A 26,768-nucleotide genomic window follows, 5' to 3' on the forward strand; every position below is an offset into this window, starting at 1 on the left:
AGGAACGCTGAGAAGGACCGTGCGGGAAGAGGAGGGGGTGAAGAAAGAAGTGTGGGGAGCGGGGCAGCTCAAAGAAGGGGACGGGGAAGAAGCGCTCAGGAGGGAGGAGGAGGAAGAGGGCGGCGGGGGTGGCAACAGCCTGTTGGGGGCTGCTGTATCTTTTTTAAGCACATCTTCCCAATCTAGCATTGCTGCTTCCCCTTTGGTGATTTGCTGTCTAAATTCAGCATGCTTACCTTGCATGGTGGCCTGCAAGGCTCCCAAATCTTTTTTGAGCTTTTCGTTCTCAGATTTCAGTTCTTCCATTGCCTTGCATGCCTCTTCAAGTGCTCCTTGCGTATCTCTTAGTCGTCGTAGTTCAGCTCCCGTGGCTTGCATTTGATCTTTGAGGCTGATCTTTTCTGATTCCTGTGCTGCCCTCTGTTTCTCCCATTCATCCCTCTTGCTTTTCTCCTTCCACAATTCATCTTGCATTTGTCCACCTTGTTTCTTTATCTCAGCCAATTCTTTGTCTATGTGTGCTTTCTCATCAAACAGTGCATAGGGGAGGGAGGACCGGGCAGGGGGGTGAAGAAGGCGCGGGGGGACGCAGAATGGAAGCAGGGATGGAGGAGAAGGCGGGGGGGGGGGGGGGCAGAAGGAGACGAGGGGGACAGAGAGGTGTGTGGTGGGGGCAGAGAGGCGCGAAGGGGAGGAGAAGGCGCGGGGGGCAGACGGAGAGGGAGTAGCGAAGGGAGGGGCTCGGGGGGGGAGGCGAAGCAGCAGGAGTGGCGAGGGCGATGAAGGTGGGCTGGATGGGAGGGAGGGGAGGCTATGGCAATGAGGAGGAGCTTCGGGAGCAGGGCGCAGCTTCACGCCTCCTTAAGGCCAAGGACTTGAGCTCCTCAACCTTTCAACTTACAAGGGAAGTATGGGAGGATCATTGTGTACATTGTCACAATGACACTATCATCCATTATTTCATCTATGGCTGACATGCTTGCCTAATACAACACCTGATGATATGGACACCAACATGCATGCCACCACCATCCATACTATCATCTATTGCTGACATCTAATGCTATGGATATCAGAGCAACCATAACTCGTAAAATCAGTAAGGCCCTAGGGATCGTATCAATGGGAGAGACCCCTTCAAGTTTTGATAGACATATGAAGTATCAATAAGACTTGTTCACGCCCATTCTCATTTGATCATGTCCATATGCTCAGCCATGCCTTGCATATAGAGAGACAAACAGCAACAAATTAATTATATAATGGTAATCCTTCCTATATGAGGGATCTATAAGGAGCAAACAATTCTTTTTCTACTCCTTGTGAGTTTACTTCTGGATATATTTTGCAATTATGTAAGCTATATTGCTTTTACAGTAACCTGCAGTGCTACACAGCAAATAGCCACCTGGAGTAGCCATCCTATTATTCTGCAATGTGAATTCCTCCATTTGCATCCTTTCATCTGAGTTTCTCTACCATGTGGGTAAGCAATCAACAAATGTGTGTCTCTCATCTTGTGCCAAATATACATCTAGATGAATCTAGGAACATGCCCAACTCATACTCTGAAAACATGACAGATATTGCAATTTCAAACTCAGGCCAATGGTGGGTGATATAAACAAATGCTCTCACACATACATATCCACACACCCGCGCACGCTTGAGCATCCATTTATACAGAAGTCTTCGTACTAAGTTTCTCTCCAGGTACGTAAGGCAGACAAAAAAAGATGAGGTAGAAAACATAGAGATTATCCACATTTCTAGTTTTGTACCAGAAATAAGTTTCTGGTTCAGTGGCAGATGATTAAGACAATGTAGTGAAACTTACAGGGGTGGCCAGACTGTTAGCATTCTTGCTGTCAGTGCCAGATCTTTCTTCTAAAGCATCAGCCTTGGATCTGCAACCCAGCTTTACATAATCAAATGACAGTTACACATACTAGCACATTTGACCCACCATAGTGTACCAGCTTATGTTCACATCATTACAATATAATACAGCTGAAGACGAAGCATTTCATAAGAAATTTGATAAAATGAGTTCAACAAAACTGAAACACATGGTCCCTGAAGACTTGCTAGAATTTTGTGATATTTTATTAGTATCGCATCCCGATACACAATACAATCACCACAACAAGAAAAAACCAGAGGCCATATATTGCACCTGTGTAAATTTAGCCAGTTAAAAAGTTGTTACTTATGCAGAAGGAGCCTAAAGTTTACATAATATAAAAATTCTGACCTCAGAAGTATGATAAACCAAAAACTGCAGACTCAGAATGTGCAGGCTCCCTTAGCCCTGTTAGAGTTAACTGAAGCTATAGGTAATCTTAAGTTATCGATAATTTTTAAAATTGCATATGTATTTTTACCCACCCTTTAAAAGAAGTGTTACTACGCTTCTGCACATGCACAATGAAACTCAAGTTTACAAAGTCTAACATGCTAAAACTTTAGACTTTGTAGCCTCACTCTTGCAGCAGTAAGTTATGAGAGCACCCTCAGTACACAGACTAAGTTTCAAAATCATGTTTGATCCCCATTTAAAATTATGTATGTTTTGAACCTAGATCTTCAGCCAAAACTCAGACTAAGGATCCATGTGGCAAGGAAACAAGGAAGGTCTAAAGCATAAGGCCCTTCTAAGTCAATGCAAGAGCATTCTCTCTCAAAATCTATCGTGAAAAATCAGTATCAATAAAACTCTGAGGTGAAAGAGGTTGACATGCATCATACACCATGGCCTTAAAAAGATCATGATCCAAATAGCTATTGTTAACCATGAGAAGCCTTCTGTGTGGAAGCCGATCCATCCGGCATGTCATGCAGCGAAACCCTCAAAAATAGAGGTGCATGATCAGAATGCACAAATGCATAATCAACTGACAAGGTAGTAGTAAAAGTATCAGAGTGCTTAGGATCAACTCTGTACCACCTGTCCAGTCTAGCTTTGTATGTAGATTGAGCATTGTGCTGGAAAGTAAACCCAGGCAACAATGGATAAGATGATGTCCAAAGATCAACAAAATTAAAATCAAACAACGATTTTGACCAGCTCTGCCTCTCAGAAGCCAACATATGTGTATGGCCAGATGTATTATCCCATGGCTGAGGAGCATTGTTGAAGTCACCACAAAGAAAAGCATATTGCCTCCATGGATACCTCTGTATATCTTCCTAAATCTGTCCTCGATGACGGGAGGATTGAGGAGCATAGACAAATGCAAATTCAAAGATATCACCCTATACAATGCATTGCATAACCATCCATCTACCTTGTGAATCATTGAAGGCCACAGAGGGCTGAAGATCATGCCTGATCAAAAAGACCACTCCCGAAAAGGAATGCTGTCCAGCATAGAAAATCTCATAACCATGAAAATGACCATGCTGTCCACATACAGATGCTGATTATGTTCCTGCAAAGCTACCACATGGTTGTAAGTGATTGAGATACCCCCAGACTGTCTTCCATTTAGAAGCATCACAAAAACCCTGTACATTTAAGTGTCAAACATAACAGTTTTGACAGCATATTTACAGATTATGTACAGCAAAGGGAGAACTGAAATCAGGCCTGCATATCAACCTCAAGATCCGGACCCCGGCCCTGAGGTATCACAACTGGTTGAGAAGTGGACAGAAGTGGACAGCAAACCAACAATATCTTCTTTGGGAAAGAGAGTCCGACTGGTTGTCACAGCTACCCATGTAATACCTCTTTAATATACGCTTGCGTCTATAACCGCGTGGGAGATTGGGGGGAGTCTCCTGAATTTTCTTCAGGAGTACCACCAGTCGAGGATGCACCATTCCAAGTGTGAGAAGGTAAAGGCCGTCTACCTGCGACAGTTTTCCTGGGAGTCTGCCATATGCAAAGTTTTATCTTTCCCTTTGGGCTGAGAGGTGGAAGGCATAGAGGAAAAGGCATTCCCATTGGACACAACAGGTCTCTTGCCTTTTTCCTGAGCTGGAGTAAGAGGCTTGACACCCTTTTGTTTGAGAACGAGCTGACCCATCATTTCTTTAGTAGGCATCTGAGAAGGCAAATTTTCCAAAGGCCTTTTATATATAACAAGAGGGCACTAAGGAGCCATGTGACCAAACTTCTTACATTCAAAACATGCACCTGCAAACAGGCCCCACTTGAGCTTGTAAAAAGCACTGCCCATATCCACCTGATTCACCGTAACAGAATAGGAGTCAGGAGTGGGATGATCAGTATCCCACAAAATGCAAGATCGGTTGGAGTTCCCATTTGGCCGCGGAGGGCATACCACCTTACCCAATGATGCTGCAATTTTAGGTAAGAGAGAAGCCAAGCACTAAGGGAAGTCAACCACTTCCAACTATACCGGATAGCGATGGCGAATTAAAGCCTGATAATCCTTGGTGCGCGACCAGGGCAAAACATGCACCATCTGTTGCCCATAAAACAAAGGGGAGTGTTCAAGGAGCATCTGTTTGTCAGTTCATCTGTCATAATAACCTCAAAAAACCCCCGAGCACACACACACACACACACACACATACATACATATATATACACACACACACACACATACATATATACATATTACATGTATATGTGTGTACATACATACATACATATATGTGTGTGTGTGTGTGTGTGGACCAGGGTTGCAGGAAGTCTGCCAAAAAGCCAAAAATGTTTCCCAAAAGGTGAGTTAGGGAAACGAAGGCGAAGCGACATGGAAATTTTGCATAAGAAGGTCTTAGTGCTGGAACACATCCAAAACAAATGATCATGGATTTACCAAAAAAAAAAAAAAAAGTGTGTGTGTGTGTGTGTGTGTGTGTGTGTGTGGTCTGCAGCGGTGTGTGTGTGTGTGTGTGTGTGTGGTGTGACGGTGAGCGTGGTGTGTGACGGTGAGCGTGGTGTGAGCCTCGACGAGAGTTGGCTGCCGGTGTGTGACGGTGAGCGTCGATCCTGATTGCTGGTCAGCGTCGCCCGTCGTTGTTTGGCGCCCATCCTTTTGTCTGCACCATCGTACGGCTGTCGTACGGTTCCGTACAGATTCTGCGTCAGATTACCGTACCATCGCTGATCCTTTCTACCCTGCACGTCAGCTTTTACCTGCAGTTTTCCTTCCTAAAGCCCATACAGTCTGTCCGTCTTTTTCCTGTTTAATCAATTCCTACAGTCGTCAACTCTTCCGTACAGACTGTTTGTTGTCCTGTGCAGCCTGTCAGTGATCCCGTACTGCTTGTCGGTCCTTCTTGCAATCTCTATAATCTGTCCGTACAGTTTTTGTTAGTTCCTTTGTTGTGTCCGTACAGTGCTGCATCCCAGCATCCGTACTTCCTGCCGGCCTCTCGTTGTGCCCTGTTCGATTCTCCCTGTTTGATATCTGTTTAATTCCTTGGCCCCCATGGCAGAAGCAAACAAGTTCTATGTCAAGAGAGCCCTCTCTCCTGAACCCAAAAGACAACTAAGGGAAGCCTCTTCCCCCATAGCTCCTTCTTCTGAAGATGCTTCCTATGTGTTTGATATGCTGAATGATGATTTTCAACAAAGCAGAAGGGAATGGATTCAACCTGCTCCGGAACTCACTTACAAAATGAAGCTGCCATCTCTTGTGCAACCTTTGAAGAAGCTTTCTCAAACTGCAGTTATCATCTTTTTCCCAGGCAAAATTCCCTCTGCTAATGATGTGGGGCAATGGGTAAATTCTCTCCTAGGTGGATGCTTTGTAGAAGGAGTCTATTTTGCCTCCCGAGGATTTTATGAACTTCATCTTTTGGATGCTTTGACAAAACAAAAGATGCTGGAAATGTCCCCTTTATTTTTTGGTCGCCAGATGGTGCATATCATGCCCTGGTCCCCCAATAAGGACTATCAGAACCTCATCAAGCATCATTGCCCTGTATGGGTTGAAGTGGTTGATTTTCCAGATTATATGAGAACAGAGCTTCCAGGTTTAGCTATGACATTGGGACAAGTGATCTGTCCCCCTCGTCCAACAGGTAATAAAAATCGTTTTTGCATATTATGGGATACTGATAGGCCGACCCCTTCATCTATTGCAGTTGAGATTGAGGGTGTTAATTTGGGCAAGAAATATTTCACCTTAAAATGGGGCATTTTTGCTGGAGCTTGTTTTTCTTGTCACAAATTTGGGCATCTTGCTTCGGAGTGTCCTTCTATCCTTCATCCACCTCCTCCAGCTGCTATTCCTCTGCCATCTAATAAAGGAGGTCAGAAGACATATGTGGAAAAGATTGAAGCTAAAGCAGCAAAGCCTTCAGTTCATACAGGGAGCCAGGCCAATTCAGCTCAAAATAAGGATAAAGGCAAAAGCAAGTTAGGAGAAAACATTCCATCTTCTCATGAGGGATGGCAGACTGCAAAGAAGACGGTCCCTCTTAAACAAAGACCTCTCCAATCTCGTAATTGGGATGCCTCTGCTCCTTCTCCAGGACAATCTTCTACCTCTTCAAGCAGCCCCATCTCAAAGGCTTGGGTCAATGCAGTCAAAAAGGGTCTTCCCCTTTGTGAAGAAGATGATATTATTAGGGAATTGGAAGCTGAGGGTCAGCAAGACCCTGTGGCAATGGCAGAGGCTTGAGGCCTCCCGCTCTTTTGGAGGACCGATCATTCTCTTGTATATATTTTCATGCGTGCTTCCCTTAAATGTTTTTGCTATAATATACAGGGCCTCTGCAACCAGAATAAATGGAGGCTTCTTTGGCATTATATAAATACAACTCATCCGGATGTTGTATGTCTCCAAGAGCATAATCAGCATTTTTTTGCTGGACAGCATGGGTTTTTTTCAGGATATGATATATTCTATTCAGGATCGGAACAATTTTCTGGGCTGTGCATCTTAGCCAGACATGATCTGCATCCCTTGATAGCATATAATGATCTAGGTGGACGATGGATGATTATCCAATGCATGATCAATGGAGAGATTTTTGAAATTGGATCTTTGTATGCCTCTCAAAATTCAGCTTCCAGAGCTCAAATGTGGAACTCCATAAAGCAATATCCCTGGTCCTCTAATGCTCTACTTTGTGGCGATTTTAACAATTCTCCTCACTGGAAGGACAATACCACGCATAAATCACATATGCTGCCCTCTGAAATCCAGCAATGGGAACACCTGACTTCATCACTTCGATTTGCAGATTTATGGACAGCAACTCATCCTTCAGTGATGGGATTTACATATCACCATAATGCTCTCACAGATTATTGGGCCAGGCTTGATAGATTTTATCTCATTCATGCTCAGCAATATGATGAATATACATGTCAGATGTGGACTGATTATTCACAACAATTATCTGATCATACTCCACTTTGGCTCACCCTTTCTTTTGGAATGCCTCTGGATGACTTGCAGCTCTCTCCAGTCAGAAATTTACAGGTTAATCAATTCTTTCTTTCTCATGAAAAACTTCAGCATATGATCAGACTGGCTTGTAGGCCATTGCTATCCCATGCTCAGGAGGATCTGGAATTTGCTTGGATCTCTTTCATACATCGTATTCAAAATGTCATCAAGGAATATGGAAGATGGTACTTGGCAGAAACCAGACAGCATATCCAGTGGGCAAAATCATACAAGCAGTATCTTGTACAGATTAGTCATCAAAGATCACTATCTGATTTTGAGCAGCATTTATTGTCTTGTGCTTCTTCTATAATTGATGCCAATGACAAACGCAAGCTGTCAAAATGGCAGATTAGGGCCAGAGTTAAACCTATGCTAGATAAGGGCTGTTCCTCTAAATCTTTTTTCCGGAACTTACATGCACACAGACAAAGCCAATCTATCATGAGGGTAAGGAAATCAGATGGTCTCTGGACCCAGTCTCTCTCTCAGCTTGAAAAACAATGTCTGGATCATTTTCAGTTTCTTTATTCTCAGCCATCCTCTTCTGCACCTCAGGTCGCATTGGCTCGTAACAGATTTACTGAGCTTGTTTCTCCCATTGTCTCCCCGCAAAAAGCATCAATGCTGGAAATGCCTTTTTCAGATGATGATTTGGATGAAGCCCTTAGGCATTTGGGTAAACATAAATCCCCTGGCTGGGATGGTCTGACGGTTGAATTTTTCGAAGCCTTTGCCAGAAATAAAGGGTCCAATTCTGCAGTTTATTAATGCAGCATGGCAACACCAACATCTTCCTTCAGCTTGGAAGCATGGTTTGGTTAGGCTTGTGCCCAAAAAGATTCTTTGTGAGACTATGGATGACTGGAGACCAATTACTTTGATGCCGGTGATATACAAACTGATTGCCAAAATGTTGGTACATCGGATAAAGGATATCCTTCATGATGGACTTCATCCCAGGCAATATGGTTTTGTTCCAAGACGGCACATACATGACAATATCACTAACACTCTTATCGCAATGGAATATGCTAAATATTCAGATCAAGATGTGTTGGTCATGCAGGTGGATGTGGCGAAGGCGTTTGATACAGTACAGTGGGATTATGTCTCTCAAATCATGCAAAAACTTGGTTTTGGGCCAAAGCTATCTAATGTCATATATTGGCTTTATTCAAATTCCACTGCACAATGCTTTATAGGGAAACATTTGTCTGAGTCCTGGACTCTCGAACGTTCGGTTCGACAAGGATGTCCTCTCAGTGCCTTGCTTTATGCCATCGCTTCACATCCTTTGCTTCTTTATATGGATCACATGGTTGATACTGGACAGCTAGAGGGGCTTCAGATTTCTGGTTCACGACCCTTCATAGCGCAGGCCTATGCAGATGATTCATTTTTCATGCTAAAGAACAGTCCATTGGAGATTCGCCTCTTGATGGATACCCTTTCAGATTTTGGGTTGGCAGCTGGTCTTAAAATTAATTTTCAGAAATCAAAACTCTTGCCTCTTAAGCTTTGTGATTGGCATGCTATTCTGTGGCCAGGCCAGATTATTCAACCTGAAAATATAGTCAGACATCTGGGTTATCCTATTGGCTGGAAAATCAGTAATAAGCAACAAATGTTGTGGGTGTTCAACAAAATTCAGGACAAATTACAATATTGGAAGATTTCCACATGGCCTCTGCATGTACGGCTTCGAATTGTCCAGTCTATTGTTCTAGCTTATGTCCAGTTCTACCTTCCTCTTTTACATTGGTCATCTCGAGATCTCTCATCTTTTATGTCTCAAGCCATGGAGATTTTTTGGAAAACCAAGCTTCATAAAAAAGCTTTACGGTTGCTCAAAATGGACTTGCTTTGCTCACCCAGAATGCATGGTGGTTTGAATATAATAAACATCAAATATCATGTATTGGCAAGAAAGATTACTATGCTCAAAACATTCTTTCAACAAGAGCAGCCTTGGTCTATTATGTTAGCAATTTTGTGTGGTCAGATGCGCACACATGCTTATGGACATTGGATAGTAGATCCATCGGAAGTAGTACTTGGAAAATTTCAAGGTAAAATCCCTGGTTGTCCATTTTCTAATTCCTTGATTCAGGATTGGAAGCAAGTACTCTCTCACATCAAATGGTCTCCTCATCCTGCTTCTCTAGCATCGTCACTCAGATTGGAGAGTATTCATTGGAGTGCTGTGTTTTCCTCTCCCCTTGCTGTTCAACAACCCATCAGAGCTTACAATCTTATGAAAATGGGTATCCGGTTCATTGATGACGTTGTAGATATGCAAGGAAATATTCTCCTTTTTCCAGCAGCATGTAGACAATACAACCTGGCTATGCATCATAGACCTATTTGGAAAGCTATTGCTGATCTTCTACTTCCTCTGGTTCCGATTCCGACATTGAATGGCAGTGACAGGCTTCAAGATTGGCACCTTCGGTCTTCGAGTTCAAGCATTTCTTCTAAGCCTTTGCAGTCATTGACATCTATACAGGCTTATAGATTAATATTACCTCCTCCTTGGATTGCTCATCATGCTAATTCTTTATGGCATCTGAGCAAATCATTAGCCTGGTGGAAAGGAAGATTGCAAATGATATGGAAGTTGAAAATGCCATTGAAGCAAAGACTATTCCTATGGAGATGTATTGTTGGTATTCTCCCAGTGGGAGTGAAATTGGCTAAACGACGAATAGCTTCACCTCTCTGTCCAAGATGTCACCTTGCATCGGAGAGTATTCCACATTTATTGTGGTTTTGTTCATATTCCAGAGACCTTCTAGATAGAATCTCCTATTTTTTATCTCTCAGATTTCCAGCACACAGATTCTACAGGTTTTTCTGGATGTATGGCACACTATCAGCTTCTTTGTCACAGTATTCTCTCTTTTTCCACTGGATCAGATACTGGGCCTTATGGACCCTCTGGCTGCAGCGCATCCAAGCATATCTGAATTCTCCTCTTCAGCATCCTTATGAGTTTTTCCGAGCCTCATTAAGGCAGTCTTTATATGATGCCTTACATGAGGAAGATTTGAATGTTTCTTGTATCCAACTTTTCTTTTACTGTTTCTGATGGATAGGGCTGTAGCTCTCTTTTGAGCACGGCCTGGATGTAAATGAATGTTTTATGATATAAGTATCTTGGTTTTACCAAAAAAAAAAGTGTGTGTGTGTGTGTGTGTGTACACACACACACACACACATATACATATACATATACATACATACATACATACATAAGTGTGTGTGTGTAGAGAGAGAGAGAGAGGGAGGAATACTAATATTACTAAAGGCTTAGATAATATTTACACGAAGGAATCATTGTCTTTGACCAACTAGTTTTTATCAAGTCACTCATAGAAAGTTTGTAGGGCTTCTAGGTGAATTAGAATATACTTTTATCAAAATTCATGCGCATCAAAGAATTGATGAACATTGTAACAAAAGTATACACGGGTTCTGACAATTGTAGGCCATCTTCTCCCAGTTCTAGTAATGCCCTATAGGCCCTGATATGTACCTTGTAGGCATTGGTATAGGCACTTCGTTTATTGTGTGCCTTTTATGCCACATAGGACACTTAGCCCTATGTGACACCTAGGACACTTAGTCCTAGGTCTAGGTACAAGTACTATGTACTTTGTTTTTACACACTACTCTAGTTGACGTGACGGCTGAATCTATCGACTCTTTGCACCTTGCACTTGCTCTTTCATCTAACGATTACAGTGGTATCAGAGCTCAGATTTGCTTCCTGTCCCCGGACCTTCATTGCTCCCTGGTCCCTTTTCAGTATAATCCGTACAGATACGTACGGATCCCGTACATCTCTCCAGCTGCTGTCCAAGGATTTCAAAGCCTTTTCATCGCCACAAAGTGCCTCATTGCTGTTCCCAGGCTGAGGTGACTGCTTGTAGGCTCCAGCTGCAGCATTTTCGAGGTCCTCTGCAGTACCCGTGGCCATCTATCGTCACTTTTGTACTGCAGATCTAGGCGCCTAGCTCCCGCGACCTCAACTAGCCTCAGATCCAGGCGTCCAGCTCACGTGACCTCTTCAGAGTCATCTGCAGGAGGTGTCCTGCTATCACACCTGCTCAGAGACCTCCACAGAAAACACCTGCAGCCACGCATTTATTTCGAAGTGCCTGAGGGCAGTTCCACTTACGCTCCAGCCGTTTTTTGCACTTCAACCTGCTGCAGCAGCTCCGTGGTCTGTTATAATCTACCTACAGAGGTCTTTTAAGTCTCAGCTTTAAGTTCAGAGGACGGGAAGCTGATTCACAAACAAAATTTGCAATCTTTTACTGTTTTTGACAGTTTTTACTGTCAAACCCTAATTTCTAACAGAAAATTTAGGGCTTTTGACATCTGGACCTTCAACCTATCAATACAATACTTTGGACAAGGTTGACAACTGAAATCTTTCCAAAATTTGAAGTTTTCAGTTAATTTCAGGTTCAGGACACTCACATTGTGCCACGTCATCACTCAGTACAACAAAATTTGGGGCTTTTGTGTGGGGAGCTCAATTTCAACTGGTGTTTGGGACATTAAATCATACTTTTGCAGTTTAAAGCCTTGAGGCTATACATTGGGTCCAATTATCAGACATTGAGTCTTTTCTGCAAGACATTGAGTCAGATTCTCATACATTCGGTCAAGTTTGCAAAAATCTCAGCAAAATTTGGGGCTTTTCTGCATTTGCCCTCTTTTTGGTTTATTTGCCCTCATTGCCAGATTTGCTGTTTTTGCAGTGAACATTGCCTGACACAGTCACATTTGGGTCCAATCTGCATTCGCCCTTTGATTTGGGTTGGAAATTTGCAGAATATTTATTTGCAGATATTTGCTGTCATTTTTGGACAGCCAGCTCTTTGCAGTGATAGCCTTCAGGCTTTTGGGTTTTCAGGTCTTTTGCAATGGCTAGCAACAATCAAGATCTATTTGGCATTCTTCGTGAAGATGATAAGTTCGATGGCACCAACTATCCGATGTGGTCTTATCTCATGAAACATATTCTTGTTGCAAAGCATTTGCGGAATATTATTTCTGGGGTTGATCTGAGGCCAGCCAATGCTACAGTGGTTGCCTCTACTATTGGTCCCTCTGCAGGGGATACTCCTCCTGATGCCTTATCTTCTAGCACTCCTGCTACTGCTCCCCCAACTCAAGAACAATCAAGATGGGATGCAAGAGATGCGAATGCACATTCTTGTATTGCTTTATCATGCAAGAGAATCATTATTCCACACATCCAGTCTTGCACGACAGCAAAGGATGCTTGGGACAAATTGGCTTCTCTTTATTAGATTCGCAATGAGGCACGTGTTGCATTTTTAAGAAGACAGTTGCAGGAAGTCAGTATGAATGAAGGTGATTCTATGGATGCATATCTGACAAAGGTAAAGGATCTCATGGAACAACTTGCCAATATTGAAGAGGTGGTGCCAAATTCTCAGCTTGTCAGTACCACGTTGAATGGATTGCCATATACATATCAAGGGTTTGCTACAACCCTTCGGTTAGTGGCCATGGGTAATCCAGACCACTACTCTTTTGATCAGCTTGTCACTTTGCTTTTGCAAGAAGAGCAAAGTCGTGCTAATAGACAAGCCATTATTCATGATCATGCATTTGCTTCACAACAGACAGGAAGAGGCAAGGCTTCCAAGCCTATGGGCAAGCCTAAATCTGCGCATAGCAACTGCAATTCCTCCCATGCATCAAAAAATAGAGCAAATAAGTCAAAGAAAAAAAGATGCAACTATTGTCACAAGCCTGGACATGACATTTCAGAATACAGAAAGCGCATTGCTTCGGAAAAAAAGAAAGCAGGGCTGCCTCACATGCAATTGAATCCCACGAGCCAGAGATGCTCTCCAGGATGATTGGGCATGGGCTGTCCATTGCTCATTTGATCCCTCCAACGTTGATGCACTCTTTACTTCTAATGATGCACAGTCTTGGTATTTTGATAGTGGTGCTTCCAAGCACGTCACATCTTGCAGACAGTTGTTTCATTCTTTAGCTGATGCCCCTCGAGGGGGGACTGTCACATGTGCTAATAATGCTTCCTATGCTGTAAAAGGAATTGGAGATGTGCAGCTCACATCCATTTCAAGCCATCCTGTCACTTTAACAGAGGTTCTCTTTGTGCCTGGAATTGAAGTTAACTTGATTTCAATTTCAACAATTGCCACTTCAAGTTTCAGAGTGATTTTTGATGGCTACAGATGCCTAGTTTATAATCTTCGTGATGACAATGCCATAGTTCTCACTGGCACTTTGCAAAAGGGGCTTTATCACCTTGATCATCACTCAGCTGCACTTGTAGATGCTCAACGGAGAGAGAGAGAGAGAGTGTGCAGTACAGGACGAGTCGAAGAAGAAGTCACGTCAACTTAGATTGATAGATAAGGTTCCTAAACACAAGTACAAAGTACTTGTATCTAGGCCTAGGACTAAGTGTCCTAGGTGTCACATAGGACTAAGTGTCCTATGTGGCATAGAAGGCACTAACACAATAAGTGACTACACTTATGCCTACAAGGCACATACCATGGCCTATAGGGCATCACTAGAACCACCAAAAGATGGCCTACAAACCCCCTCCATGGGATGGGCTGAAGTACTCTGGAAACGTCTCAGAATACCTAATAGTTTCTGGTCATGGTGGCACATGTTCATCCAAAAGGATATAGCCACCTATGAATGTACAAGGAATGTCAGATCATATAACAAAGGGAACCAAGTGTAAAGCCTGTCGGAAGACTTCGAACTTGGGACGAAGAAGTGCCTTTGTAAACATATCTGCGATGTTGTCCTCTGTGGTAAGATAGGACAACTCTATGTCGCCTGCTGACAACCGCTCCCGAACATAATGATAGTGAACTTCAATATGCTTGGTACGCGCATGAAACACTGGGTTACGCGCAATGGCCAAAGCACTCTGGCTGTCAGTGTAGACAATAGTGGAGGATGTCTGGCAAATACCAAGATCTGTAAGTAACTGTCGAAGCCAAACACACTCTACTGTAGCGGTGAAGGCTGCCCTGTACTCAGCCTCACAACTAGACGTGGCAACTATCGGTTGCTTCTTGCTGAGCCAAGAAATACATGAATTGCCAAGCACAAAACAATTGCCAGTATGTGACACTTTGGTGTCGGAACATCCTGCCCAGCCACTATCCGTGTAAGCATGCATGGTAAGTGAACCCTGATCACCATAGAAGAAGGCTAAATCCTGAGTGCCTCTGAGATATCTGAAGACTCTCTTCACCGCCTGCCAATGCTATGAACTAGGCATGTGCATGAATCTGCTGAGCTGAGATACTGCATACTGCAAGTCAGGTCTGGTGTGACATAAATAAATAAGGCATCCAACAGCCTGCTAATAAAGAGTGATATCACATGGTGGGCTCCCATCATGAGCTGAGAATTTGAAGCCAGGGTCCACTAGAGTAGAGATTGGCTTGCAATCCTCAAACTGAAAACGATCAAGGAGCTGTCCAATATACTTGGACTGAGACATCATGATACCCCCCTCAATATGAGCAAATTGAATGCCCAAATAATAATGGAGCTGTCCCATGTCTGACATGTCAAAAATCTGCTGCAAATCAGCCTTGAAAGCTGCAATTTGCTGAGTATCTGGGCCCGTGATAAGCATATCATCCACATATAAAATCAGCACTAAAAAATCAGATCCACTCCCACGGAAATAAAGAGTGGGTTCTGTGGGACTATTCTGAAAACCAAGGGATAGTAAGTGTGCATGAATTTTGGCATACCATGCCCGGGGTGCCTGCTTCAAACCATAAAGGGCTTTTCTAAGCCGGCATACCTTATTTTCAGAATTAACAACCTCAAAACCAGGAGGTTGTGTGACATAGACTTCTTCTTGTAGATCCCCATGAAGAAAGGCAGTCTGGATGTCAAGTTGGTGCACTTGCCAATGATGATGGGTTGCAATGGCAATGACACATCGAATGGTAGTAATCCTGGATGTGGGAGCAAACGTCTCCTCAAAGTCAATGCCTTGTTGTTGGGCATACCCTTTTGCAACAAGACGAGCTTTGAATCGATCTATGCTGCCATCAGATTTCCTTTTTAATTTGTAGACCCATCGCGTTCCAATGGCATGCTTGCCAAGTGGGAGATCTACTAATTTCCAAGTGTCATTTTTGGCAATAGATTGTAACTCAGCTTTCATTGCATCCATCCACTCTTTGCTGTCAAAAGCATCTTTATGGCACAAAGGCTCTTCATTGCAAGCTGTAGCAAGGAGTGCAAACTCAAGAAAGTGACCATGATGTCTATTCCCTGATCTTGTCAAGGCAGCAAAAGGCTGATCTTGTTTGCTGTCCCTCAATGTATCAAGAAGCCATCTGGGAACTTGCCTTTGCTGTCTATTAACAGCTCTTTCTTCAATGACTGCATCATGAGTAATGGGATCATTTTGTGCCGGAAGAGAAATCTGCAAATCAGCATGAGGTTGAGGCTGATTATTGCTTTGTGGAGGGCCTGCAGGAGGCACATGTTGCTGCTCAAAATCCTCTTCTGATGATGGTAGAGGTAACCAAGATTCAAAGGCATCAAACATGTCAATATCTGGCTTTGCTTTGCAGTCCACAAGAGGAGAAGCTGAATGTTCAGCAAAGATCACATCTCTACTGACAATAATCTTCCCAGTATTTGGTTGATATAACCGATACCCTCTGCTCTCCTGGCTGTAACCAATGAATATGCATTTGATTGCCTTGTCATCAAGCTTATGTCTCAGCTGAGATGGTACATGAACATATGCAAGAGACCCAAAAACTTTCATGTGTGAAAGTGAAGGCTTCCTGCCTTTCCATGCTTCATAAGGTGTAATAGTCTTTAATGCCCGTGTAGGTGATCTATTCAGCACATAGTTGGCACACATTACTGCATCAAGCCAAGACTTGGCCTTAAGCATGCATCTAGCCATCTCCATTGTGGACCTGTTTTTCCTTTCAGAAACAGGATTCTGCTGAGGAGTGTAAGGAGTAGTGCATGAGCGAATAATGCCCCGTGAGGAAAGAAATGCATCAAACTCCTTTGACATATACTCACCCCCCCTATCTGTGTTGAGGGTGACAAGCTTGCATCCTGATTCATTCTCAACCATATTCAACCATCTCTGAAAGCATAAGAAAACTTCAGATTTGGCCTTTAAAGGATATACCCAGCAATACCTTGTGAAATCATCAATGAGAGTCATGAAATACTTGTATCCTCCAATGGCATTTGTCCTCATTGGGCCACAGACATCACTGTGTACTAGCTGCAATTTCCTTTGTGAGAGTTTTGGACAATTCTTTTGAAAAAGAAATCGATGCATCTTACCCAAAAGACAACCCTCACACACATGTTTAGAAACTGTGTGAGTCTGAGGTACATCATTTGCCATCTGCTGTGAATGTAGCTTTGCAAGAGCTCTATAATTGAGATGGCCCATTCTCTCATGCCAAAGATGAGTTTCAGCAAGCTGTGAATCTGAAATAGCCAATGCTTCGGTAGAAAGTGCAGCTGCATGATGATCAAGGTGATAAAGTCCTTTTTGCAAAGTGCCAGTGAGAACTATGGCATTGTCATCACGAAGATCATATACTAGGCATCTGTAGCCATCAAAAATTACTCTGAAACCTGAAGTAGCAATTGCTGAAATTGAAATCAAGTTGACTTTAATTCCAGGCACAAAAAGAACATTTGTCAGAGTGACAGGATGGCTGGAAATGGATGTGAGCTGCACATCTCCAACTCCTTTTACAGCATATGAAGCATTATTGGCACATGTAACAGTCCCCCCTCGAGGTGCATCAGCTAAAGAATGAAACAACTGTCTGCAAGATGTGACATGCTTGGAAGCACCACTATCAAAGTACCAGGTCTGAGCATCGTTAGCAGTAAAAAGTGCATCAGCTTTGGAGGGATCAAATGAGCAATGGACAGTCCATGCCCAATCATCCTGAAGAGCATGTGCATGTGAAGCATCTGCTGGCTCATGGGATTCAATGGCATGTGAGGCATTAACTGTCAATCCTGCTTTCTTTTTCTCCGAAGCAATGCGCTTCCTGCATTCTGAAATGTCATGTCCAGGCTTGCAACAATAGTTGCATCTTTTCTTCTTTCCTTTATCTGCTGTATTTTTAGATGCATGGGAGGAATTACAGCTGCTATGTGTAGAGGAATTGCAGCTGCTATGCGCAGATTTTGGCTTGTTCATAGACGTGGAAGCCTTGCCTCTTCCTGTTTGCTGTGAAGCAAATGCATGATCAGGAATAATGGCTTGTCTGTTAGCTCTACTTTGCTCTTCCTGCAAAAGCAAAGTAACAAGCTGATCAAAAGAAAAGTGGTCTGGATTACCCATGGCCACTAATCGAAGGGTTGTAGCAAACCCTTGATATGTATCTCGTAGTCCATTCAATGTAGTACTGACAAGCTGTGAATTTGGCACCACTTCATCAATGTTGGCAAGCTGTTCCATGAGGTCCTTAACCTTTGTCAAATATGCATCCATTGACTCACCTTCATTCATATTCACTTCCTGTAATTGCCTTCTCAAATATACAACACGAGCTTCATTGCGAATCTGATATAGAGAAGCCAATTTATCCCAAGCATCCTTTGCTGTCCTGCAAGAACGGATGTGTGGAATAATGATTCTCTTGCATGATAAAGCAATGCATGAATGTGCATTTGCATCTCTTGCATCCCATCTAGACTGTTCTTGAGTTGGAAGAGCAGCAGCAGGAGTGCTAGAGGAAGAGGCATCAGGAGAAGTACCACCTGCAGAAGGTGCAGCTGTAGAAACAACCACTGAAGGATTGGCTGGCCTCAGATCAGCCCCAGAAACAATATTCCACAAATGCTTTGCAACAAGAATATGTTTCATGAGATAAGACCACATCGGATAGTTGGTGCCATCCAACTTATCATCTTCACGAAGAACTCCAAATAAATCTTGATTGTTCCAAGCCATAGCAACTGTGATAACTTGTAAAAGACCTGAAAACCCAAAAGCCTCAAGGCTATCACTACAATAAGCTGGCTGTCCCAAAAGTGACAGCAAATATCTGCAAATTTCTGACCCAAATCAAAGGGCAAATGCAGATCTGACCCAAATGTGACTGTGACAGGCAATGTTCACTGCAAAAACAGCAAATTTGGCAAAAGCCCCAAATTTATTGAGGGCAAATAGGCCAAAAAGAGGGCAAATTCAGAAGAGCCCCAAATTTTGCTGAAATTTTGCAAATGTGACCCAATCTATGCAAATCTGACTCAATGTCCTGCAAATGTAACTGAATGTCCTGCAATCTGACCCAATGTACTGCAATCTAATGCAAAAACAGCAAATTTGGCAAAAGCCCCAAGTTTATTTAGGGCAAATAGACCAAAAAGAGGGCAAATGTGGGAAAGCCCCAAATTTTGCTGGAATCTCGCAAATGTGACCCAATGTCCTGCAAATCTTAGCTGTACGAACAGCTCAAGTACAACGTACAGCTGTACTGTCAGCTTAAGTACTGTTGTACGGCTGTACGGACGTACGGTGTACTACTGAAGGTACGACCCTGTACGGTGTACCACTGAAGGTACGAGTACGACGAATGTACGGTGCAAAGTACGGAGCAGAGTACGGGTACGGCAACTGTACGGAGCAGAGTACGGGTACGGCAACTGTACGGAGCAGAGTACGGGTACGGCGAATGTACGGAGCAGAGTACGGGTACGGCGAATGTACGGAGTAGAGTACGGGTACGGCGTACGGCGACGACGCAAAAGGTACAAGTGATGCAAGTCTGCTCACGTATGGACTATGGCAGTACGGTATGACGATGCACAGTACGGTGCCGCGCAATTGTACGGCGACGACGATGTACTTGTTCACGTACGGGCTGTACGGCTAAGGTACTGCATGCAGTACGGAACAGGTGACCTTGAAAAACTGCAGGTGCTGAAGATATGTCAACCAGCAGGGCAGCAGACTTCCCAAAGAGCAATGGAGGACTCGGGGGCTGAGTAGAGCTGGAAGACAAGAGCAAAACTTGCTCTGATACCACTGTAGATGCTAAACGAAGAGAGAGAAAGAGTGTGCAGTACAGGACGAGTCGAAGAAGTCACGTCAACTTAGATTGATAGATAAGGTTCCTAAACACAAGTACAAAGTACTTGTATCTAGGCCTAGGACTAAGTGTCCTAGGTGTCACATAAGACTAAGTGTCCTATGTGGCATAGAAGGCACTAACACAATAAGTGCCTACACTTATGCCTACAAGGCACATACCATGGCCTATAGGGCATCACTAGAACCACCAAAAGATGGCCTACAGCACTTTCTATTGAAGCATTTGCTATTTCAGATTCACAGCTTGCTGAAACTCATCTTTGGCATGAGAGAATGGGTCATCTCAATTATAGAGCTTTTCCAAAGCTACATTCACAGCAGATGGCTAATGATGTACCTCAAACTCACACAGTTTCCAAACATGTGTGTGAGGGTTGTCTTTTGGGTAAAATGCATCGGTTTCTTTTTCAAAAGAATTGTCCAAAACTCTCACAAAGGAAATTGCAGCTAGTACACAGTGCTGCCTGTGGCCCAATGAGGACAAGTGCCATTGGGAGGTACAAATATTTCATGACTCTCATTGATGATTTCACAAGATATTGCTGGGTATATCCTTTAAAAGCCAAATCTGAAGTGTTCTCATGCTTTCAAAGGTGGCTCAATATGGTTGAGAATGAATCAGGATGCAAGCTTGTCACCCTCAACACAGATAGGGGGGGAGAGTATATGTCAAAGGAGTTTGATGCATTTTTGTCTTCATAGACCATTGTTCACTCATGCACTACTTCTTACACTTCTCAGCATAATCCCGTTCCTGAAAGGAAAAACAAGTCTACTATGGAGATGGCCAGATGCATGCTTAAGGCCAAGTCTTTGCCCAATAAATTTTGGCTTGATGCAGTGATGTGTGCCAACTATGTGCTGAATAGATCACCTACAAGGGCATTGAAGACTGTTACACCTTATGAAGCATGGAAAGGCAGGAAGCCTTTACTTTCACACATGAGAGTTTTTGGGTCTCTTGCATATGTTCATGTACCATCTCAGCTGAGACATAAGCTTGATGACAAGGCAATCAAATGCATATTTATTGGTTACAGCCAGGAGAGCAGAGGGTACAGGTTATACCAACCAAATACTGGGAAGATTATTGTCAGTAGGGATGTAATCTTTGCTGAACATTTGGCTTCTCCTCTCGTGGACTGCAAAGCTAAGCCAGAAGTTGACATGTTTGATGCCTTTGAATCTTGGTTATCTCTGCCTTCCTCAAAAGAGGACTTTGACCAGCAACGTGAGCCTCCTGCAGGCCCTCCAACAAGCAATGATCAGCCACTACCCCATGCTGATTTGCAGGTTTCTCCTCTAGCACAAAATGATCCCACTATTCATGATGCAGGATTGAAGAAAGAGCTATCTATAGACAGCAAAGGCAAGTTCCCAGATGGCTTCTTGATACATTGAGGGACAGCAAACAAGATCAGCCTTTTGCTGCCCGGACAAGATCAGTGAATAGACAGATGCATGGTCACTTTCTTGAGTTTGCACTCCTTGCTACAGCTTGCAATGAAGAGCCTCTGTGCCATAAAGATGCTTTTGACAGCAAAGAGTGGATGGATGCAATGAGAGCTGAGTTACAATCCATTGCCAAAAATGACACATGGGAATTAGTAGATCTCCCTCCTGGCAAGCATGCCATTCGTACGAGGTGGGTCTACAAATTAAAAAGGAAATCTGATGGCAGCATAGATCGACACAAAGCCCATCTTGTTGCAAAAGGGTATGCCCAACAACAAGGCATTGACTTTGAGGAGACATTTGCTCCCACGTCCAGGATTACTACCATTAGGTGTGTTATTGCCATTGCAGCCCATCATCATTGGCAAGTGCACCAACTTGACATCAAGACTGCTTTTCTTCATGGAGATCTGCAGGAAGAATTCTATGTCACACAACCTCCTGGCTTTGACGTTGTTAGTTCTGAAAACAAGGTATGCCGGCTTAGAAAAGCCCTTTATGGTTTGAAGCAGGCACCCAGGGCATGGTATGCCCAAATTCATGCACACTTACTATCCCTCGGTTTTCAGAATAGCCCCACAGAACCCACTCTTTATGTCCGTGGGAGTGGATCTGATTTTCTAGTGCTGATTTTATATGTGGATGATATGCCCATCACGGGCCCAGATACTCAGCATATTGCAGCTTTCAAGGCTGATTTGCAACAAGTTTTTGCAATGTCAGACATGGGACAGCTCCACTATTATTTGGGCATTCATTTTGCTCATGTTGAGGGGGATATCATCATGTCACAGTCCAAGTATATTGAACAGCTCCTTGATCGTTTTCAGTTTGAGGATTGCAAGCCAATCTCTACTCGAGTGGACCCTGGCTTCAAATTCTCAGCTCATGATGGGAGCCCACCATGTGATATCACTCTTTATCAGCAGGCTGTTGGATGCCTTATTTATTTATGTAACACCAGACCTGACTTACAGTATGCAGCATCTCAGCTCAGCAGATTCATGCACATGCCCAGTTCACAGCATTGGCAGGCAGTGAAGAGAGTTTTCAGATATCTCAAAGGCACTCAGAATTTAGCCCTCTTCTATGGTGATCAAGGCTCACTTACCATGCATGCTTACACGGATAGCGACTAGGCAGGATGTTCCGACACCAGAGTGTCACATAACGGCAATTGTTTTTTGCTTGGCAATTCATGTATCTCTTGGCTTAGCAAGAAGCAACCAACAGTTGCCACATCTAGCTGTGAGGCTGAGTACAGGGCAGCTTTCACCGCTACAGTAGAGTGTGTCTGGCTTCGACAGTTATTTATTGATCTTAGTATTCGCCAGACATCCTCCACTATGGTCTACACTGACAGCCAGAGTGCTTTGGCCATTGCGCGTAACCCAGTGTTTCATGCGCATACCAAGCATATTGAAGTTCACTATCATTATGTTCGGGAGCGGTTGTCAGCAGGAGACATAGAGTTGTCCTATCTTCCCACAGAGGACAACATAGTAGATCTGTTTACAAAGGCACTTCCTCGTCCCAAGTTCAATGTCTTCCGCCAGGCTTTACACTTGGTTCCCTTTGTTACATGATTTGACATACCTTGTACATTCATAGGTGGCTATATCCTTTTGGATGAACATGTGCCACCATGATCAAAAAATACCAGGTATTCTTAGACGTTTCCAGAATACTTCAGCCCATACCATGGAGGGGGGTTTGTAGGCCATCTTCTCCCAGTTCTAGTGATGCCCTATAGGCCCTGGTATGTGCCTTGTAGGCATTGGTATAGGCACTTAGTTTATTGTGTGCCTTTTATGCCACATAGGACACTTAGTCCTATGTGACACCTAGGACACTTAGTCCTACTAGGTACAAGTACTATGTACTTTGTTTTTACACACTACTCTAGTTGACGTGACGGCTGAATCTATCGACTCTTTGCACCTTGCACTTGCTCTTTCATCTAACGATCCTACAACAACGAATGTTACAACTATGAGGTTCACAATTTAGAGGTATAAACGAGTACTTAGCCATTATTGATTTTTTTGTAAATAGGAATTGTGATTCTTTGATCTCTTCTATATTTGAGATTAAATTATGATGATTGGACAAGATACAATCATTTCAATATATAGATGCTTATAACATCTATATATTTTTTATGTATGAATTTAAGATTGCATTTGCTTATAACATGTTCAAGTAAATGCTAATATGTTTAAGATTTGCATCTCATGATTTTAAATGATAGATTGCTATTATTTTTATTGCTTTATAGAATGGTGTGCTTCATTGAATGTACTCTAGAAAATCCAAAATCCACCAAAATGTGATGCGGAGAAGGATTGAAATGAAAAACCATTCTAGTTACATGCTAACATTCTTGCTAAGCAAGTGGATGAGAGCTAATATATATGAAATTTCATATATGCTGCTGGTCGACATTGAAATAGATGAGTGTTCTAGTTCATGTCATATAGGTATATCTTTTAGCCCAAGCAAAAAGAACATTTTGGATCATTACCAACTAAGAGATCAAGTTGAACTTATTCTAATGATTTCTCAATAAATTATATGTATTTTCTTGCTCATAAAAGGATCCAAAGAATCAGGCTTTGTTTTCATTATTCTCTCAATCACATACTAGTATGAAATGGTAGACATGTTATATATAGATATCTTCAATAATTTTCAACCGGATAGTTCACCATGTTTTCTAAAGTGGACTAAAACATGTTGAAAATCCCTTAAAGGTACTTTTTTAAATTATCCTGGTGATGATGCTTTGTGGATACTTAAAGCATACCTTCAGATCTTGTTCTAAACTCATTGACTTGTAAAAATTAAAAGAGTCAAATTGCAACTTAGCAAGACAGATGTTGACATTATATTTTTTTCCATTATAACTGCTTGTTTAGGATACTGGCATTCATATTGTCTTGCTTATATAAGACCCCAAGGCATTGGTAGCTTTGGATAAAATCAAGGACTGCTTCTGACTAAGGCTATCCCCAGCTAGTTTGGCCTAGTTAGACAGTCCTCGGCTATCCCTAATCTCTTAGAGCAGGAATGAACAGCTATGAGCAAGAAGTAGGCTAGATTCTACTCATCTAGTATGGAAAATGCATTGCTGAAGTATGCAGGACGTACAATGTTGAGAAGTACAAGAAAGTACCTTGTAGAGTAGGAGAGAGGACGAAAGAAGGTAAAACAGGGGCTGGACTTACAATAGATGCTTGTGAGGGGCTGCACAAGGATAGGTAGAGTTAGATTGGGCAAATCATAAGCTGAGTAAAACTGAGGACCCATGCCTTATATAGAAATTAGGGCAGGCTGTTATACAACATGGTTTATGGGACAACTCCCCTAGAGTGCAACGTGGCAGCATCCTAGCAGCCCTGGCCCCTACATAAAAAGTACTAAGTACAAAGCTACTAAAAGCACTGCTAATGAACCCCCTTTGTTACAATGGTGGCCCACTCCAAACGTGGTCTCAGAATCAAGAGGGGGGTGTGGTGCGGCAAGTGCAATTACATCTAATCATCCTGGATCCCATAGTCACCTGTAGCCGCGGCAAGTGCAATTACATCTAATCATCCTGGATCCCATAGTCACCTGTAGCCGCTCAAATTTCCTCCAGCTTGTCTTTGGGAGATCGCATCCCCAAAAGGGTGCTGCATACATGGCAGTCGGCCGCACTACCATGTCGAAAAGCCAACCCTTCATCAGTGGATCCTAGAAGTGTGCTTAGAAGCACTGCAGCTCTAGTCGAAAGCACCGCGCCCTTGTGTGAGTCGTGCCTAGGCTGCACGGTTCATCGTGAGGTGTTCTGTAGAGAGAGAGACCTGACAGTCAACCTTGGGAAGACCAAGGCTATGGTCTTCAACACCTCACGAGCAGTGCTCCGCCGACTAAGCTTCACTTACTGTGGAGAGAGAGAGAGAGAGAGAGAGAGAGAGAGAGAGTCTATTAACGTCCACTGGAGACCAAAAGGACTATGGGACACGAAGAAACCCTCTAGTACATCTGCTTTAGGGAGGGCGCATGGCAACTCCCAAGAAGTGCAAAAGCAACCCCAATTTATTTAGAGTACCTACATAATAGTCTGAAAGAGTAATCAGCCATACATCAGTTTAAGACTGAGAGTCATTTGGTTTTGATTTAAACTCTCTGATTAGGGCTACGCCTTCACGGTAAACTGCCCATTTTCCATCTTTTCTGGCAGCCTTGACTTTAGCTAATTCAGTTGCCTTATTCTTGAGTTGAGGTTGTGTAAGCTCCTCAGCTATCCATACCTTGGTACCCTTCACATTGTAAGATTGTCGAAGAAGCTTGATTCGCATATCTTTTGACTTCAGTGTAAGGATTGCCTAACCTTTGGAGTGCATGATAGACGCAAGCCTGGAGTCGTCATCATCCGTCCATTCAATGTTGGGCCAGCCTACTTTGATCTTTGTCAATATTTCACTATAAGTGTCCTCCTCTTTGTACCAATCTTCTGAAAGCCCCCCTATTCTAATCTTCAGCACATTATCACATCTAGCTTTGTGTTCTTTAGTCTCTGCTTGAATATCAGACTTACTTGCTTTGGTATCCACTTCTCCGATCACTTCCTTCTTAGCAGTTTGTACTTCAATATGAACAAGATCTTTGACTGTAGAGACTAGCTGCGGGGAAGGGGAGGAATCCTTACAAGATTTTACAGCCTCATCAATTACTGCTTGATGTGAAGTCGAGCTTTTACTTCTGCCAGTTCCATGGCTCTCTCACTGCTTGCTGTAGATAAAAAATATGATCATGTTGCCCAAGGATGGGTCGTTTTGAGCCTTGTTGATAATTGTATGCATACGGAGAGGGTGTCATGGCTGCAATTGTAGAGTACCGAGTCTTGATGGAGGTTGAAGGAGTTGAGGGGGACTTGGAGAAGAGGGTAGGCCAATCCATAATTGGTTATCTGTAGAACCCCCTAGCTGAACCTAACCCCCGGGTTGGGTTGGGGGTTTAGCCCAGCTCGGGGTTAGGGTTAGGGTTAGTTGTTTGAAAAAAAATGAGGGGGGCAGGGGGATTGTTGACGACGAGACTGGGGGGACTGGCGGCTGGCGGCGGCTCTCCTAGCTGGTTATGATTAGCTAGGTAGATAGGTTAGATAGGTAGGTAGGCAAGGCACAAAGCGGCTGAGGCGACAATGACGGGTGATGATAGCACGGGTTACGAGCAGAGCGACGACGACGATGGATGACGAGCTGAGCATCGAGCGACGAGCTGAGCAACGGACAGGAGAGGATGAACGACGGACGCGGGGGGGGGAGAGAGAGAGAGAGAGAGAGAGAGAGAGAGAGGGGGGGAGAGAGAGAGAGAGAGAGAGAGAGAGAGAGAGAGATTAATGTCCACGAAAGACCTTGTGGGCCTATGGGACAAAGCGCACAGAAAAGCGAACTCATACAAGCCTCAGTGGGCTGAAGCAAAGGGTACGCTAGGACCCTTACTGAGTACTAATCTATGCTAACAGAATCATAATCATAAACATAATCATAATCATAATCATATCATATCAATCAATCTATCCAGGCGCTGAGACGAAACCGAAGCCTGGTACAGTGATGGCTCTCTCGTGGGCTGCGAAAATATCTCGTATCTGCGTGTGTCGAGCTGTCTCGACCTATAGCAGGGAGCACGGTCTCCTTGCTCTGTGGACTCTCTGGGCTATGTCTAGAGTGATCCCTCGTCTCTATTGGTCTCCTCTCAGGAAAGCTGTGATAGGTCGAACCTCA

The 26,768-nt window shown here is 43.4% G+C and overlaps 1 protein-coding gene across 4 annotated transcripts in view; it reads right to left on the minus strand.

The window, feature by feature from the left end:
- Nucleotides 1–26,768, minus strand: part of LOC147894783 (uncharacterized) — an 87,039-nt gene that overhangs the window by 37,226 nt on the left and 23,045 nt on the right. For all 4 annotated transcript variants that reach the window (XR_015542113.1, XM_087384860.1, XM_087384861.1 and 1 more), the window contains exon 3: nucleotides 1,838–1,907. Coding sequence is in view for 3 of the 4 variants with exons in the window: in XM_087384860.1 (XP_087240986.1) it covers nucleotides 1,838–1,907 (70 nt within the window). In the remaining variant the exon portion in view is untranslated. The remainder of the gene's footprint in view (nucleotides 1–1,837; nucleotides 1,908–26,768) is intronic.

Source organism: Dipteris shenzhenensis, chromosome 14 (genome assembly GCF_047967505.1).
Source record: "Dipteris shenzhenensis isolate YYH24624 ecotype China chromosome 14, Dip_SZ_1.0, whole genome shotgun sequence".
NCBI classification, from domain to species: Eukaryota; Viridiplantae; Streptophyta; class Polypodiopsida; order Gleicheniales; family Dipteridaceae; genus Dipteris; species Dipteris shenzhenensis.